At 37.3% G+C, this 16671-nt stretch overlaps 1 protein-coding gene across 2 annotated transcripts in view; it reads right to left on the bottom strand.

Annotated features, from left to right (window-relative positions):
- Positions 1-6015: 6015 nt before the first annotated feature.
- The window catches only part of ALCAM (activated leukocyte cell adhesion molecule), a 217962-nt gene continuing 207306 nt past the window's right edge, over positions 6016-16671 (bottom strand). For both annotated transcript variants that reach the window (XM_055568024.1, XM_055568025.1), the window contains one exon: positions 6016-6131. In XM_055568024.1, the coding sequence (XP_055423999.1) occupies positions 6044-6131 (88 nt within the window). In that variant the 3' untranslated portion in view covers positions 6016-6043. The remainder of the gene's footprint in view (positions 6132-16671) is intronic.

Raw genomic sequence — 16671 nt, 5'->3', positions numbered from 1 at the left:
ATGGGAGAAAATAATAGCAAATGAAGCAACTTAAAAGAATTAATCTCAAGAATATGCAAGCAGCTCCTGCAGCTCAATATGAGAAAAATAAAAGACCCAATCAAAAATGGTCCAAAGAACTAAACAGACATTTCTCCAAAGAATACATACAGATGGCTAACAAACACATGAAAAGATGCTTAACATCGCTCATTATCAGAGAAATGCAAATCAAAACCACAATGAGGTACCATCTCACTCCGGTCAGAATGGCTGCTATCAAAAAAAGTCTACAAACAATAAATGCTGGAGATGGTGTGGAGAAAAAGGAACCCTCTTACACTGTTGGTGGGAATGCAAACTAGTACAGCTACTAGGGAGAACAGTGTGGAGATTCCTTTAAAAACTGGAAATAGACCTGCCATATGACCCAGCAATCCCACTGCTGGGCATACACACCAAGGAAACCAGAACTGAAAGAGACACGTGTACCCCAATGTTCATCGCAGCACTGTTTACAATAGCCAGGACATGGAAGCAACCTAGATGTCCATCAGCATACAAATGGATAAGAAAGCTGTGGTACATAAACACAATGGAACATTACTCAGCCATTAAAAAGAATGCATTTGAGTCAGTTCTAATGAGGTGGATGAAACTGGAGCCTATTATACAGAGTGAAGTAAGTCAGAAAGAGAAATACTAATATAGTATATTAACGCACATATATGGATTTTAGAAAGATGTTAACAATGACCTTATATGTGAGACAGCAAAAGAGACACAGATGTAAAGAACAGACTTGGACTCTGTGGTAGAAGGTGAGAGTGGGATGATTTGAGAGAATAGCATTGAAACATGTATATTACCATATGTGAAATAGATCACCAGTCCAAGTTCAATGTATGAAACAGGGCACTCAAAGCTGGTGCATTGGGACAACCCTGAGGGAGGGAGGGAGGTGGGAGTGGGGTTCAGGATGGGGGACACATGTACACCCATGGCTGATTCATGTCAATGTATGGCAAAATACACTACAATATTGTAAAGTAATTGGCCTCCAATTAAAAAAAAAGTTATGTGGTACATGTATATGTGATATATATATATGTATGTGTGTATATAGGAAGTACTTAACAATGTGATGTGATATATTAAATTTAAATACAAAATTGTTTTAACACACATTATACAATTACATACATAATTTCTAATATATAATATTAAATTTTTTTAGTATTTGTCTATTTAGTCATTTGAATATCTAGGAATAATCCTTTATAGATGGTATAAGCAGTTCATGTACCAATTAATATTTCTCAGTTTTACATATCATGAAAAGGAGGATCTCTTTATTAAAGAAGTGTGGAACTATAATAGATTGTGGTGAGCCCAGCCTTTAGAATCAGATCTGGTTTGATACCTTACTTACCTACTTAGAAGGCAAATGTACTCAGGAGTTATAGAATCTCTCTAAAGCTTAGTCTTCTTCTCTTAAATGGGGGATATTTAATACAACTTATAACTTTTAAGGATTAAATAAGATAATATATAGATGGGCAGAGCTCACAGTATGGGCTCAACAAATATTAATTACTTTCTCTGGCATGCTGCAGTCCATGGAGTCACAGAGTTGGATATGACTGAGCGACTGAAATGAACTGAACTTTCTCTGACACACATAGCTAGCTTTACCTTATTTTGAGGGGGAGGCATTTCTAGGTTCATTCCTAGGTAATGTCAAATAGTATGCTGAATGGAGTGTTAGAGAGGAAGTGAAGAAACAGTTAAGGGTCCTCTTAGTTCAGTTCCGAGGACAGCCACATGGGACACCCACATTAAGCATGATCCCATGGTTGAAAATGGAGACACATATTATAGAATCACCACTTGTAAAATCGAGGACTAGCTGAAGTGGCCCACTGGACATAATAGGAAGGTAGAGACAATTTTATTTTGCTGCGTTACCTCTCCAGGGCGATGGGGACTCACAGTGAGTTTTCAACTCTATAATAAAGACAACTACTTTCTATGCATTGACATCCTACTTTAGACAAGAAGCAGACCAGCTGTGAGAGACGTGAAGACATATTTCAGTTTTATTATTTTAGGTATAGATGGGTATGTTAATCCATTTCCACATACAATTCCTGTAATCACAGATAGGGAGTGAACCTTGAACTGGAAAAACGTGTCTCCTGTTGTCAAAGAGTTAAGTTGGAAAGATGGAACCTCAAAGTTGAGAATTGGTGTATCATCTTCCTTCCCAGCCTTGCTGTGCTGATGGCTGCCAGCACACACACAAGCTTTCCTTTTTATCCAGGCACTGATCCACTGATAACAATGTTGTCTCTTTCTTCCCCCTGGCAAACTTTCTGCTTTCAGTCCATAGCTCCGAGTTTCCCATGTTCTGCTCTCTAGGTTCTGACTGCTGTTTTCAGACTTATTAGAAGCCAAGAAATAATTGTAGTATAAAACTCTCTTTCTATTGTCACATTGCTTCTTTCTGCAAATATATCTCAGGAGTTAAACTTTGAAGCTTTGATCTCTCACACCAAAAGAAAAAAAATATTTATATGAAAGTAATTTTAGTGTTCATGGTTTATTATGGAAAGGAGGTGTTTAAAATTTTTAGAATTTTTTTAACAAAATTCTAAGATAAAAAAAAAAGAAATCACAGTATTTACAGAGATAACAGAATGGCATAGCCATGCAGAACAAATAACTTTGGTTTTTCCCCTTTCACTTTGGTTTAAATATTGACCAAGATTCAATTTTTTTTCTGCCAAATAAAACTTCAATAAATCAAAGTTTAGAGGCAAAAATAAAATATTTTCTTTTTTCCCATCATATTTTATACAGCATTGAGTCTAAATAGGTTATTTTATGTATTTAATTCATACCAATACACTATAGGAAGCTTTTATTAAACTGAGTCACTATTGCTCAGACAGCAAACAGTTTACAAATGTACAACAATGTGTATTTCTAAATAATGCAAAAGTGGCAAAGTATTTATTCCTAATATTCTTCTGACTTTAACCTTTAATTTATTTTTCATTGCCTTCCTAATTAATTATTCCATCAATCTAAAAAACAAACACCAGTTTTCCTTTCCTCCCAAAGAACACAGTTCTATACCTGGGAATCTGATGTTCATTTTTTTTTTGGATAAAATTATGTAAATCTTGGGACAAAAATGGCCATGCCATGTTCTCCCAGAAACCAGGCTTCTACTTGAAAGAGCAAAGTTTAAAAGTCTAGTCACAAGTAGCTATTGGCCCATATCCAGTCTACCTCAAAAAGTTTTCATTTAATACTATCACCCTATAGAGTTCCTCCAGCATAAAACATGTTTATAAAGTTACAAATTTGAATGTAACTAAAGATACATAGACATTTTATTATTACACTTTAACATACTGCTTGATAAATTATGTACCAGTTAAAAACACTAAATGATCTCAAGGTGCATTCAATATCTGTAGCGTAGTTAACAAAAACACACACGAAAAAAATATATATTCTATATTCTGTGGAAAATAACACAGCTTTGATAATGATCAGTGTTAAAAATCTCCAATTCTGACTGATATCTTTTTTTTAAAGGAAATAGGTATAATTTTAAGGCAGTGGATAACCCAAAGGTTTTAACTCCAATTTTCAGTTCCAGTGATTTACATTGTAACTTATGAAAATGGGAATGTTAGCCATGAGTTTTCCAAACTGTCTCTTATACACTGACTTTTTTTTTTATTTTGACAGAAAATAATTTACTAGCAGGTGTCTCTAAAGGTAAATGCTACCTAAGTTCTCTGTGATGTTTTTTTCAGAACAAGAAAAAGCCTCAGTTTGGGAGTACTATTTATTATTATGTGTATGTCCATATGTGTGTGTGATTGCTTCTGAGAGTCAGCTGGCGGCACATTCACAGAAATAGTTCATCTGGTGCTTATCAACCTGACTCTCTGCCTGCTCCTCCCTAGTGATAAAAATCAGTTTTTGATTAGGGGAATGTGTGTCCCCAATCTTCACAAGCTTCCACCTTTGGGATTTAGGTGCTTGTGAGAAAGTTTGGGGGGATTACTGATAGCAATCAGAATCAGAAAGGTACCTGCTCAGATTATTCATATAAACAATTAAAATAAAAACATCACATTATACATCAGATTAACAGCAACTCCCAGAACAAAGCTTACAGTGTATAAAAATAGCTACGTAAAAAATTTACATAAAAGGCAAACCAAAAAGAAATTCTCAGTGCAGACATTTACAGAAAAAAATCAAACCAACACAACATATGACCTATCATCATGGCTGCCAAAACTTGTTATTGTTTGTAATTTCATTTCATTGTTTTACTTGAGATAATTCTCTGAAATTCCGTGACAGCTTGGTAGAATGAACTGCTTAATACTTGAACCATGAATTGCTGTCAGTGTCTTTGTATATGTCTTAAATACAATCCACGTTCATGCTTCAATTGTTCTATATAATTTTTTTCTGAAATTATAAAAAAAACACAATTCAGATAAGTTACCATAACAATCACTTTTTACAATCGGTATATGCTTTATACTAAATGTGATACTTCACAAGAACTTTTTATAAAACTCTATCATCCCTGAACCTAGCTGCAATCCCAGGTATTGTTGCAGCTCTTTGACTAATAATTTTTTCTTTCTGAATTGTTGAAAGTCTTTATTTTGGGGAATATTGATTAATTCTTATGAAAATTATAAGGTTTTCCAGGAAAATATTTCATTCTGTTTCTCTTCAGGTTAAAAATCTCATTTATCTCTTCAAATCACACCCCATTTTGTAGGTTTTGTATTCAAGCTCATTTTCCTTTGAGAATTTACTCTATCTGATTTTGAAGAAAACAGAAGGCAAACTCTATGTTTATAAAGGATTGAGGAATGAATCCTAGAGAAGCAGAAATAAAAATCAGGTGGGAATGCTGTATGCTTGGCCTGCAGTGGAAGGCAGGATGGGGAAGGAATTCAGTTTTTACTCCTTTCACCCCATCATTTTGAAATTCTGGTTTTCAGATTTTAAAAATGTCTTATTTCAGTCATTTTATTTTTCTTTCCTGTGTGTATCCCTCTAATTTCAATTCCTTCCCTTGTTCTCATCTCCTTTATGAGATAAACTTAGGTGACCTACTCAAACTGTTAAACTTGTGGTTTACTTACAATCAATCAAATTTCACTGTGGTTGTTGGGGACTTTTACATATTTGAATAAAGTATGGTAACATTTATTCTCAAGGACATAAAAAATAATTTGTCCAAATGACTTCTCTGTTGGACTGGCTTGAGAGAACATAAATAAAAATAAAATGTTCAAATTGCAGGTGGCAATACCATGGAAACACACCTCTTGGAGACTGTCTTTAAAATCAAACTCATATAGCTATTATATATAGATATATGCAATATATATGTATGTATATAATATCAATATGTGCATTATATACACATATATATGCATATATAGATACATACATATAATATATACACTATTTGGAAAAGTTGTGTGTACACACATAAAAATTTGTTCATCTTTTCATGAGAATGATTTGAGAAATGGCTGCATAAATACACTGACCCTTCTAAGTATATTAAACACTTGGATTAAAATTTTTATATTTTAAAATTGTTCTCATAATTGCTTTTTAAAGTAAAATATGAGAATGGCTCTTACCTAACCAAAACATCAATTTATAAAATTAAGCTTTTTGCACTCAGCAAAATTTTTGGCATTAGATTGAAAATGCTCATTGAATGTTAAAATCTCTAAATTGAGTTCAATTATCCTGAAGATAATGATTTGCTTGAGGATGGGGAGTCCATTGAGATTCCATTCTTCTGAGAATACCTTTCTGAGTAACCAAAGTTTTCTTTGGAAAAAATATCTTCCTGTTTTTAAAGCTGCAATTATAATGCATGTTAACGTCAAGGCCTTCCCTTTCACCACTAGAATGTTTCATATTTTCCTGGGAATTATCTTTGTAAACCTCACACAGCCTACCCACCTGGATGACAAGTGGAACAGTTTCTCTCTTAGGCTTCTGTTTTGTGATTGTTTTCTTCTAACTTTTTGTTTTCTTCCATATTACCAAGGTCCTTGTTTACATGTTTTGATGCAGTCCTACAAGAGAATTAAATACACATCATCACATTGACAAACATATTTAACTTTTCTTAAAAACTGGTTTAAAACTCAACATTCAAAACACAAAGATCACAGCATTCAGTCACATCACTTCATAACAAACAGATGGGGAAACAATGGAAACAGTGACAGGCTATTTTCTTGGGCTCCAAAATCGGTGGATGGTGGATGGTGACTGCAGCCATGAAATTAAAAGATGCTAGCTCCTTGAAGGAAAAGCTATGACAAACCTAGACAGCATATTAAAAAGCAGACACCTTACTTTGCTGACAGAGGTCCATGTAGTCAAAGCTATGGTTTTTCCAGTAGTCATGTATGAAGGTGAGAGTTGCACCATAAAGAAGGCTGAGCACCAAAGAACTGATGCTTTCAAACTGTGGTGTTGGAGAAGACTCTTGAGAGTCCCTTGAACTCTAAGGAGATCAAACGAGTCAATCCTAAAGGAAATCAGTCCTGAATATTCATTGGAAGGACTGAGGCTGAAGTTGAAGCTCTAATACTTTGGCCACCTGATGTGAAGAGCCAACAGATTGGAAAAGATCTTTAAGCTGAGAAATATTGACAGCAGGAGGAGATGGGGACAAAAGAGGACAAGATGGTTGGATGGCATCACTAACTCAATGGACATAAGTTTAGGCAAGCTCTGGAAGTTGGTGAAGAATAGGGAAGCCTATCCCATGCAGACCATGGGGTTGCAGAGTCAGAACCAACTGAGCAACTGAACATTTTTAATATTAGAGTTCACATTAATGTACCTTTTAAAAGCAAATGTTTTACATCAAATACACATATGCCCTTAGGATGAACAATTCCACATCTGTGAGCCTTGACTGGTAATAGAACACATTTCACTGAAACTACCTTGACCCTGGGGTTGCATTAAATATATGCTAAGAGAAATAGAAGTCATCAGGGAAACCACAGTGATGGTACTTCAAATTATTGTTGCTATATAATTCCTAGTAATTGTTATTGTTGTTCAGTTGCTAAGTCATGTCTAACTCTTTGCAATCCCATGGACTGCAGAATGCCAGGCTTCCCTGTCCTTAACTTTCTCCCAGAGTTTGTTCAAACTTATGTCTATTGAGTCAATGATTCCTAGTAATACTTACACTTTTAAAAATTATATAACACCAGATGTGTTTCTTGATTAAAGAAGCTGGGATAGAAAATGCCATTTTTCCCTAAAAGTGAAAAATTTTAGAGAATTTGCTATGCTTTAAATAGAATTCTGTAACTCATTTACTAAGAATCACAACTTAATAGTGTTAATAGTGTTTAAGAGTGTATGTTTTACGTCCAAGTGAGATAAAGACATACGGCTCATTCATATTGGGACATTAATTATATTTAGCCTAAATTTAATTTGTGATTAAAAATTTTTTAATTTAGCTTAAATGACAGTCTTCTAAATTGTTCATAAGCAGCAGAGAGTCCTATAATATGTGACAGGATAGATATGAATTTCAGTTCAGTTCAATCGCTCAGTCGTGTCCGACTCTTTGCGACCCCATGAATCACAGCATGCCAGGCCTCCCTCCGTGTCCATCAACAACTCCTGGAGTTCACTCAGACTCATGTCCATCAGGTCAGTGATGCCATCCAGCCATCTTATCCTCTGTTGTCCCCTTCTCCTCCTGCCCCCAATCCCTCCAGCATCAGAGTCTTTTCCAATGAGTCAACTCTTCGCATGAGGTGGCCAAAGTACTGGAGTTTCAGCTTTAGCATCATTCCTTCCAAAGAAATCCCAGGGCTGATCTCCTTCAGAATGGACTGGTTGGATCTCCTTGCAGTCCAAGGGACTCTCAAGAGTCTTCTCCAACACTTTGAACTCCAACAGTTCAAAAGCATCAATTCTTTGGCGCTCAGCTTTCTTCACAGTCCAACTCTCACATCCATACATGACCACTGGAAAAACCATAGCCTTGACTAAATGGACCTCTGTTGGCAAAGTAACGTCTCTGCTTTTCAATATGTTATCTAGATTGGTCATAACTTTTCTTCCAAGGAGTAAGCGTCTTTAAATTTCATGGCTGCAGTCACCATCTGCAGTGATTTTGGAGCCCCAAAAAATAAAGTCTGACACTGTTTCCACTGTTTCTCCATCTATTTCCCATAAAATGATGGGACCAGATGCCATGATCTTCGCTTTCTGAATGTTGAGTTTTAAGCCAACTTTTTCACTCTCCTCTTTCACCTTCATCAAGAGGCTTTTTAGATATGAATTTACATATATAATATAAAGGTATATATACCATTATATATATACATATCTATAATATAGATGGTGTATATATATAATGTAATGGTATATATATATAATGTAGATGGATATATATCCAGTATTCTTGCCTGGAGAATCCTGTGGACAGAGGAGTCTGGTGGGCTGCTGTCCATACGGTAACACAGCTGGACATGACTGAAGCGACTTAGCATGCATGTGTGCATTGGAGAAGGAAATGGCAACCCACTCCAGTATTCTTGCCTGGAGAATCCCAGAGACAGAGTAGCCTGGTGGGCTGCTGTCTATGGAGTCGCATAGAGTTGGACACGACTGAAGCGACTTAGCAGCAGCTGCATACATATCACAGATTTTTTGAGTTCTACTCTCTTTTTCTAATTAGTTACTTTGTGTGTATGTGCTCAGTCACATCTGACTCTTTGCAACCCCACAAACTATATCTCACTAGGCTCCTTTGTCTATAGGATTTTCCCAGCAGGCATACTGGAGTGGATTGCCACTTCCTTCTCCATGGGATCTTCCTGACCAAGGCATGGGACCCTTATCTCCTGCATTGGCAGGTGGATTCTTTACCACTGAACCACCTGAGAAGCTTAATTAGTTACTTAACTAGTAACAAATGAAGCCTTAGTAACCTCAATAATGGAGTTTTCCAGGTGACTAAGTGGTGATGGACAGGGAGGCCTGGCGTGCTGCAGTCCATAGGGTCGCAAAGAGTCAGACACGGCTGAGAGACTGAACTGAACTGAAGTGGTAAAGAATTCACTTGCCATTGCAAGAGACCCAGGAGATGTGGGTTTGATCCCTGAGTCAGAAGATCCCCTGGAGGAGGAAGTGGCAACCCACTTTACTATTCTTGCCTGGAAAATCCCATGGACAGAGGAGCCTGGCGAGCTACAGTCCATAGGGTCCCAAAGAGTTGGATGTGACTGAGCAACTGAGCACGCACACATGCAACCTCAATAAAATCCATAGAAGATAATGTACCCATCAAAAATGTACAATGAATTTTCAAAAGTGGATGCACGAATGTAACTGGTAACTGGCAACTAGCTCAAGAAACAGAATGGCTTCAGATGCAGAAGTCCCCCATTATACTCCCTTCCAGTCATTGCTACCTCCCCAAAGGTTATCACAATCCAGAGTTTTCACAGAATGGTTTTATCTGTTTGTATAATTTGTTATAAATGGAATTGTACCACATGTATTCATTTCTATCTGCCTTTTATTTAAACTCAACTTTATGTTTGTGATATTCACATATAATGTTGCATGTAGTTGTAGGTTGTTTATTCTCATTACTGTATAGCTTGTTACTGGGCTGATTTATTTCATTGATTATGGGCATTCTTGCTCTTTATTCTTTCTGGGATTTCACTTATGTTGATACATAAGGTAGACCTTTATATGTGTCCCACGTGTCTCTTATTCTCTTAAGCATCCTATGTATTCTTTTCCTCTCTGTGCCTCAACCTCTATGTGTTCTATTGATCTATATTCTAGTTTGCTTCTCTTGTGTTCTGCTGTGGCCAATCTACTTCTAAATTTATCTATCAGAGACATATTTTTAATAAACCGAACCCTAACCCTAACCTATTTTAATATATTTTCAGACCTATTTTAATATATATTTTAATATTATATAATGTAATATGGTGGCTTAGACAGTGGCTCAGATGGTAAAGAGTCTGACTGCAATACAGGAGAGTTATATTTAATATTATATTTTAAAAAATATTTTAAAGTTCATTTCAATTTTTGACTCCATCTCCTTTGGCCATCTTTCTTTCACTTTCAATATATTATTTATAGTTTTATTAATATCCTTGTGTGTTAACTACAATACCCAAATAATTCACAGATCTGCTTGTCTGCTTTTCCTCTTGATTACTGATTATATTTTCTTGACTCTTTGTAAATCTAGTCCTTTTTATTTTGCATGACACCATATACAAAATAATAGGAGAGACTACACACAATGTTATTTTCCATCACATAAGGTCCCCCCTTTACTTTGTTAAGCAGAAAGGTGAGCAGATAGGATGACTTCAGTTTGGTCAGGGTTTGAGCTAGGTTGAAGCTCAGTTGCAGTTTTAGTAAGATTCAGTCTACATCTGGCTTGTCCCTACCCCTAAGTCATGGCCTTCTCAAGCTTATGATTGAGATTCTGACATGTCTCGCTTTCTCCAGACCTTAAACAGAGAGACATCCAGCTCTTCCCATCATAGAGTCTCCACCCCGGTCTCCATGCATCTGTCCTGTGACATTTCAAATGTAGTCAATCTCTTTAGTCTCCTTGACTTGAATGTAAACTCCTTGATAGTAAGGACCATGTTTTATTTACACCTTCTTGTCTGAATAAGGTAGGCACCCAAAATATATTTATTTTACTGAATTGAACTAACTGGCCTTATTATACTTCATATGTATTTCCTTTTACTGTTCCTTATGATATTAGTGTTCACCAATATCAAGTCTAAACTAAAGAGCCTCTTGACAAGGTGAAAAAGAGAGTGAAAAAGCTGGCTTAAAACTCAATATTCAAAAAATTAGGATCATGGCACCTGGTCCCATCACTGCATGGCATATAGACGGGAAAAAAGTGGAGGCAGTGACAGATTTTCTTTTTTTGGGTTCCAGAATCACTGCAGACAGTGACTGTAGCCATGAAATTAAATGATGCTTGCTCCTTGAAGGAAAATTATGACAAACCTAGATAGTGTTTTAAAAAGCAGAGAAGTCACTTTGCCGACAGAGGTGCATTATAGTCAAAGCTATGGTTTCCCAGTAGTGGTGTATGGAAGTGAGAGTTGGACTATAAAGAAGGCTAGGTGCCGAAGAATTGATGCTTTCAAACTGTGGTGTTGGAGAAGGCTCTTGAGAGTCCCTTGGACTACAAGGAGATCAACCAGTCAATCCTAAAGGAAATCAACACTGAATATTCACTGCAAGGACAGATGCTGAAGCTGAGGCTCCAATACTTTGGCCACCTGATGCAAAGAGCCAATTTATTGGAAAAAACTGTGATGCTGAGAAAGATGGATGGCAGGAGGAGAAGGGTACGACAGAGGATGAGATGTTTGGATGGCATCATCAACACAATGGACATGAGTTTGAGCAAACTCTGGGAGATAGTGAAGGACAAGAAAGCCTGGCATGCTATAGTCCACGGGGTCTCAAAGAGTCAAACATAACTTAGTGACTGAACAACAATATAAAGTCAGTACACACCCAGTTGCTTTTCCACAGATAGGTAAAATAGAATACTTTTGATAGCAATCAACATAGTGATTGCCTAAGGGAAAAAGGATGACAGGGCTGTATAGGAAGGAATTCCAAAGGGGTGATGGGGTGCTCTATATCATGATTGGAGTAATGGCTACAATGGTGTATACATTTATCAAAACATATTTAATTGCATATTAAATGTAAGCAAAATTTACCTTAATATAAAATTATTATATAGAGAAAAACTAAAGCATTATCCTCATGGCCAAGAATTGCAAGAATCAGGTAAAAAGTACAATGAGGAACTGGATACCATTCCCACTTCCAATTCTACTCACCTTCTAGGTGGATTTAGTATTTGTGTAGGGACGAAGGGTAATTTCTGTGATTTCAAAAAATTCTATCAAATAAAAGAAGGGGGTCTTGAGAGGAAGGGAGTGACTAGAATTCTAAGGAAGTTGTGGTTTTCAGGGAAAATCACAATATTTTTCAGCATATTGGTCAGGTAAAATCAGGCTAAGAATCACTGCGTACAGTTTGACATTATGAAAAAGAGTTTGTTAAGGGTAACATGAAACATATTTGTAGAATATGTTTGTAGATGAAGAGTTGAGCAACTTCAAACTGATTATTTTTAAAATTAAAAAAAGGAAAAAAATTTCCCATCTTTTCTTAATCTCACTATCCAAAAAAAATAACTGCTAAAACTCTTATTATGCCTCAGTGTGCCCCAGGCCCTTTTCTAAATGCTTTACAGATATTAAATTATTTTAGCTTTAGGATACCTCTGTTTAACATTGAAGTACACTAATAAACTTGCTTGTGGTTACACAGCTAGCAAACAGCAAAGCCAGGATTCAAACTCCAGTAGTCTGGCTCCAGGATCTATGGGCCAAGTTACACAGTTATACAAATATGCCAAGTGTTAACCACTGTGAAATGTTTTAAATAGAAATAAATTAGTGTTGCTGCTGGGGGAGGGAGGTATTCACTGAGTGCATGTATGTAAGATTTACTTGAAGTTTTTACGAATTTTTGTTACTGAGAGTCTGCTCTCTCTAACTGGGAAAAAAACTCTAGACCTTACTCTTGGGCTTGATTACTTTTGGGCTCAGTTTAGAGATTGATGTGGTAAAAATAAATATAATTTTATGGATGTGTCTTTTTTAATTTATGGAAATTTTAGAGGTTTGAAAGCATTACACAGGTTAGAAATCTATCTACTACTGGAAGAGAACAAAACTTTATTTAAACCATTATTTTGAGCAATATTTTCAGTCAATATTTTTTTTTAAGTTGATTGATTTAAGGAAGGAGGTTAAGGCATTTATAAAGAATGAGCATTTCGGTTAAAATACAAATTATTACAGTTACTTGTCTGGAGAGTTATGCATCAGTCAGCTTTTTTATAATTTTAAAATGAGATAAAAAAAAATAAAATGAGATAAAATTTAAATCAGTTCGCTGATTCCTAGAATGTCGACATTCACTCTTGCCATCTCTTGTTTGACCACTTCCAATTTGCCTTGATTCATGGACCTGACATTCCAGGTTCCTATGCAATATTGCTCTTTACAGCATCAGACCTTGCTTCTATCACCAGTCACATCCACAGCTGGGTATTGTTTTTGCTTTGGCTCCATCCCTTCATTCTTTCTGGAGTTATTTCTCCACTGATCTCCAGTAGCATATTGGGCACCTACTGACCTGGGGAGTTTCTCTTACAGTATCCTATCATTTTGCCTTTTCATACTGTTCATGGGGTTCTCAAGGCAAGAATACTGAAGTGGTTTGCCATTCCCTTCTCCAGTGGACCACATTCTGTCAAATCTCTCCACCATGACCCGCCCGTCTTGGGTTGCCCCATGGGCATGGCTTAGTTTCATTGAGTTAGACAAGGCTGTGGTCCCAGTGTGATTAGATTGACTAGTTTTCTGTGAGTATGGTTTCATGCCCTCTGATGCCCTCTTGCAACACCTACCGTCTTACTTGGGTTTAAATGAATATTGGAAGAAGCTCTGGAGGCGACCCTCTAATCAGTAAAGTGGAGAGAAGAGTCTTAACCCTGAGGTTAGTAAACCTGGGTTCTAATCCTCATGTGCCAAGTGTGAGCTGAATCCTTAGACAAGTCCCTCCTCTGAAGATGTTTGCTCTTCTGTAAATGGGGGACAGTAGGGTTTACTCCTAGGGCTGGTGTGAGGATAAATGTAGAATATATGTGAAAGTCCCCAGGAAGTGACAGGGACTCAAAAAAATGGTGAGTTCTGGATTGTTGCCCAGCCACATAGCTACTGAGTGGCCGAAGAGAGTTCAATCCTCTCTCTCAACTACTCTTCTGTGTTATTTCTGTAAGTGCAGTGCTGTTAAGCATTCAAGTTGCTTTTAAGTATCATTTTAGAAGATTCTTTAACTTTTTTGTGAGATTTTCCCCACTACTATAAATTTGTTACCAGATCTCCTTGAAAGAAGGTAGGGAACTAAATCCAGCAGTGTCTTCTAAATGTGCCTTTGCTTTAGAGTTACTAAGAGATGGGATAGAGATGTTACTAATGCTACAGTGGAAATCACATTGCAGTATATAAATGTATCAAATCAACACATGGTACACTTTAAATTTATTCAATGTTATACATCAACTATAGCTCAACTAATGTAAATTTAAAAGGGGATAAAGGAGGTAGGAAAAGTGAAGTGGGTAGGAATGGCAGACATAGCCAATATATCATAATCTTGGAATGTGGTGTCATTTGAAAGGATACATAAAGTGCTCTAACAGAGTTGCACATTTGGAAAATAAAAACAATAGCCATGTATAATAACTCATACATGAAAGAATTCATAGGACTTTAGGTTTTCCAAATGTAGGCATATGTATAACAAATTTGAAAACTGAGAGGCAATATGAGGAATTATTAATACTTCCCAGTTTAAAAGGGCATTTTCTATGATTTCTACTTTATAGCATGCCTGGAACACAGCACAGAAGGGCACCAGGATCACAGGTATTTACGACTGGGACCCTGGCAGTGTGGAATTGCCACTCTCAGCAAACCTGCCATTGATACCTGTGCAGGTAATCAGGGTCATAACCATGAGAATAGTTATTTTTCTTTATTCCTTGTTCACAGCTCTCAGCAAAGTAAGCTTCCCCCTGGGCTAACCTTAATAAAGAGTTAGAAGAGGAGAGGAGGGCTCTAAGCCCCACATCTCAGAAGGACATTTGTCAGCAGTTTTGGGGTTTGAAGAAGGAAAGAAAGAAAAATGAATAGATGGACTTCTTAAAAGTTTTGATTTGATATCTTTAGCATTTCTTCAAATGACTCTCCGAAGAAACCCTCTACCAAAACAGGAAATCCTAATATTGGCAGTGAAAAATAGAAGATAGCCTTTCATTTGGGCAATAGCAAATATGGGAACCACCATTATGTCAGTGGATCAGTGGATCAAAATAAATGTAACAACACTGAATGTGCACAAAAGCAGGATGCCACTGGCATGTATTCAGCATCATGGTTCAAAGCATTTCCTTTAGGTGGGTGATTTAGGCGTTTCCTTTAGGTGGGTAATGTGGTAACAGTATGGGCAGAAGCAGAAACTTGAGAAATAGGACTTCCCTTCACCTTTGAAACAATGATTAAAAAAAAACCATGATATTAAACAAATTAAGTGAAATGCTAAAAGACGCTTACTCCTTGGAAGGAAAGTTATGACCAACCTAGACAGCATATTAAAAAGCAGAAACATTACTTTGCCAACAAGGTCTGTCCTGTCAAGGCTATGGTTTTTCCAGTGGTCATGTATGGATGTGAGAGTTGGACTGTGAAGAAAGCTGAGTGCCGAAGAATTGATGCTTTTGAACTGTGGTGTTGGAGAAGACTCTCGAGAGTCCCTTGGACTGCAAGGAGGTCCAACCATTCCATCCTAAAGGAGATCAGTCCTAGGTGTTCATTGGAAGGACTGATGTTGAAGCTGAAACTCTATTACTTTGGCCACCTGGTGTGAAGAGCTGACTCATTTGAAAAGACCCTGATGCTGGGAAAGATTGAGGGCAGGAGGAGAAGGGAACGACAGAGGATGAGATGGTTGGATAGCATCACCAATTCGATGGACATGGGTTTGGGTGGACTTTGGGAGTTGCTGATGGACAGGGAGGCCTGGCGTGCTGTGGTTCATGGGGTTGCAAAGAGTTGGACACGACTGAGTGACTGAATTGAACTAAACTGAAGTGAAATGCATGTATATAGACAGGCTTCCCTGGTGGCTCAGTGGTAAAGAATTCACCTGCCAATGCAGGAGATGCAGTTTTGATCCCTGGGCTAGAAAGATCCTCTGGAGAAGGAAATGGCAACCCATTCCAGTATTCTTGCTTGGGAAATCCCATGGGATCATGGACAGAGGAGCCTGGTGGGCTACAGTCCATGGGGTTGCAAAGAGATAGACAGGACTGAGGGACTAGGCACACAAAGAGAGATAAAAATGGAAATTTTGATGCTATCTCTTTCTGCTGGAAATGTTTCAGTTCACATGTAGTAGGAGAGAGCAGGGCCATGGACACTTCTGCCCTTTTGGGGGGCCACGACCTTGTGACTGACTGAATGGGGACTCCAGCATTCCCACATTATCTTATTTCCTCTTTAGTCTCTTCTATTATTTATGCTTTGATAGAATAATGGGGCATTGTCTTTTATTCCTCTTTTGGCTGCCTGCCAGGCTATGGGGTAGTGAAGGAAAAAGAAACCAAAGCTTGGGTTAGCTGGATGTCTAATATAAGGCAAGAGGCCACATCAGCTCTGCACTTGAAAACACATCCTCCAACCCCTAGCACTACATAAAATGCCAGCAGGCAATTAAAGTCATAGATGAAGTTTTAATTCCAAAGAAGTCCTTGTGAGGCAGCAAAATATATTTGAAAGTTTATATGGGATACGGAATAAGATACTGCATGCGTTAACTTGGGCAGGTAATATTCACTGAGCCTTAGATACTATGAAATATGTTTAAGAAGGCAATGGCACCCCACTCCAGTACTCTTGTCTGGAAAATCCC

Source organism: Bubalus kerabau, chromosome 2 (assembly GCF_029407905.1).
Source record: "Bubalus kerabau isolate K-KA32 ecotype Philippines breed swamp buffalo chromosome 2, PCC_UOA_SB_1v2, whole genome shotgun sequence".
NCBI classification, from domain to species: Eukaryota; Metazoa; Chordata; class Mammalia; order Artiodactyla; family Bovidae; genus Bubalus; species Bubalus kerabau.
This window is presented reverse-complemented; position numbering and strand designations above follow the sequence as displayed.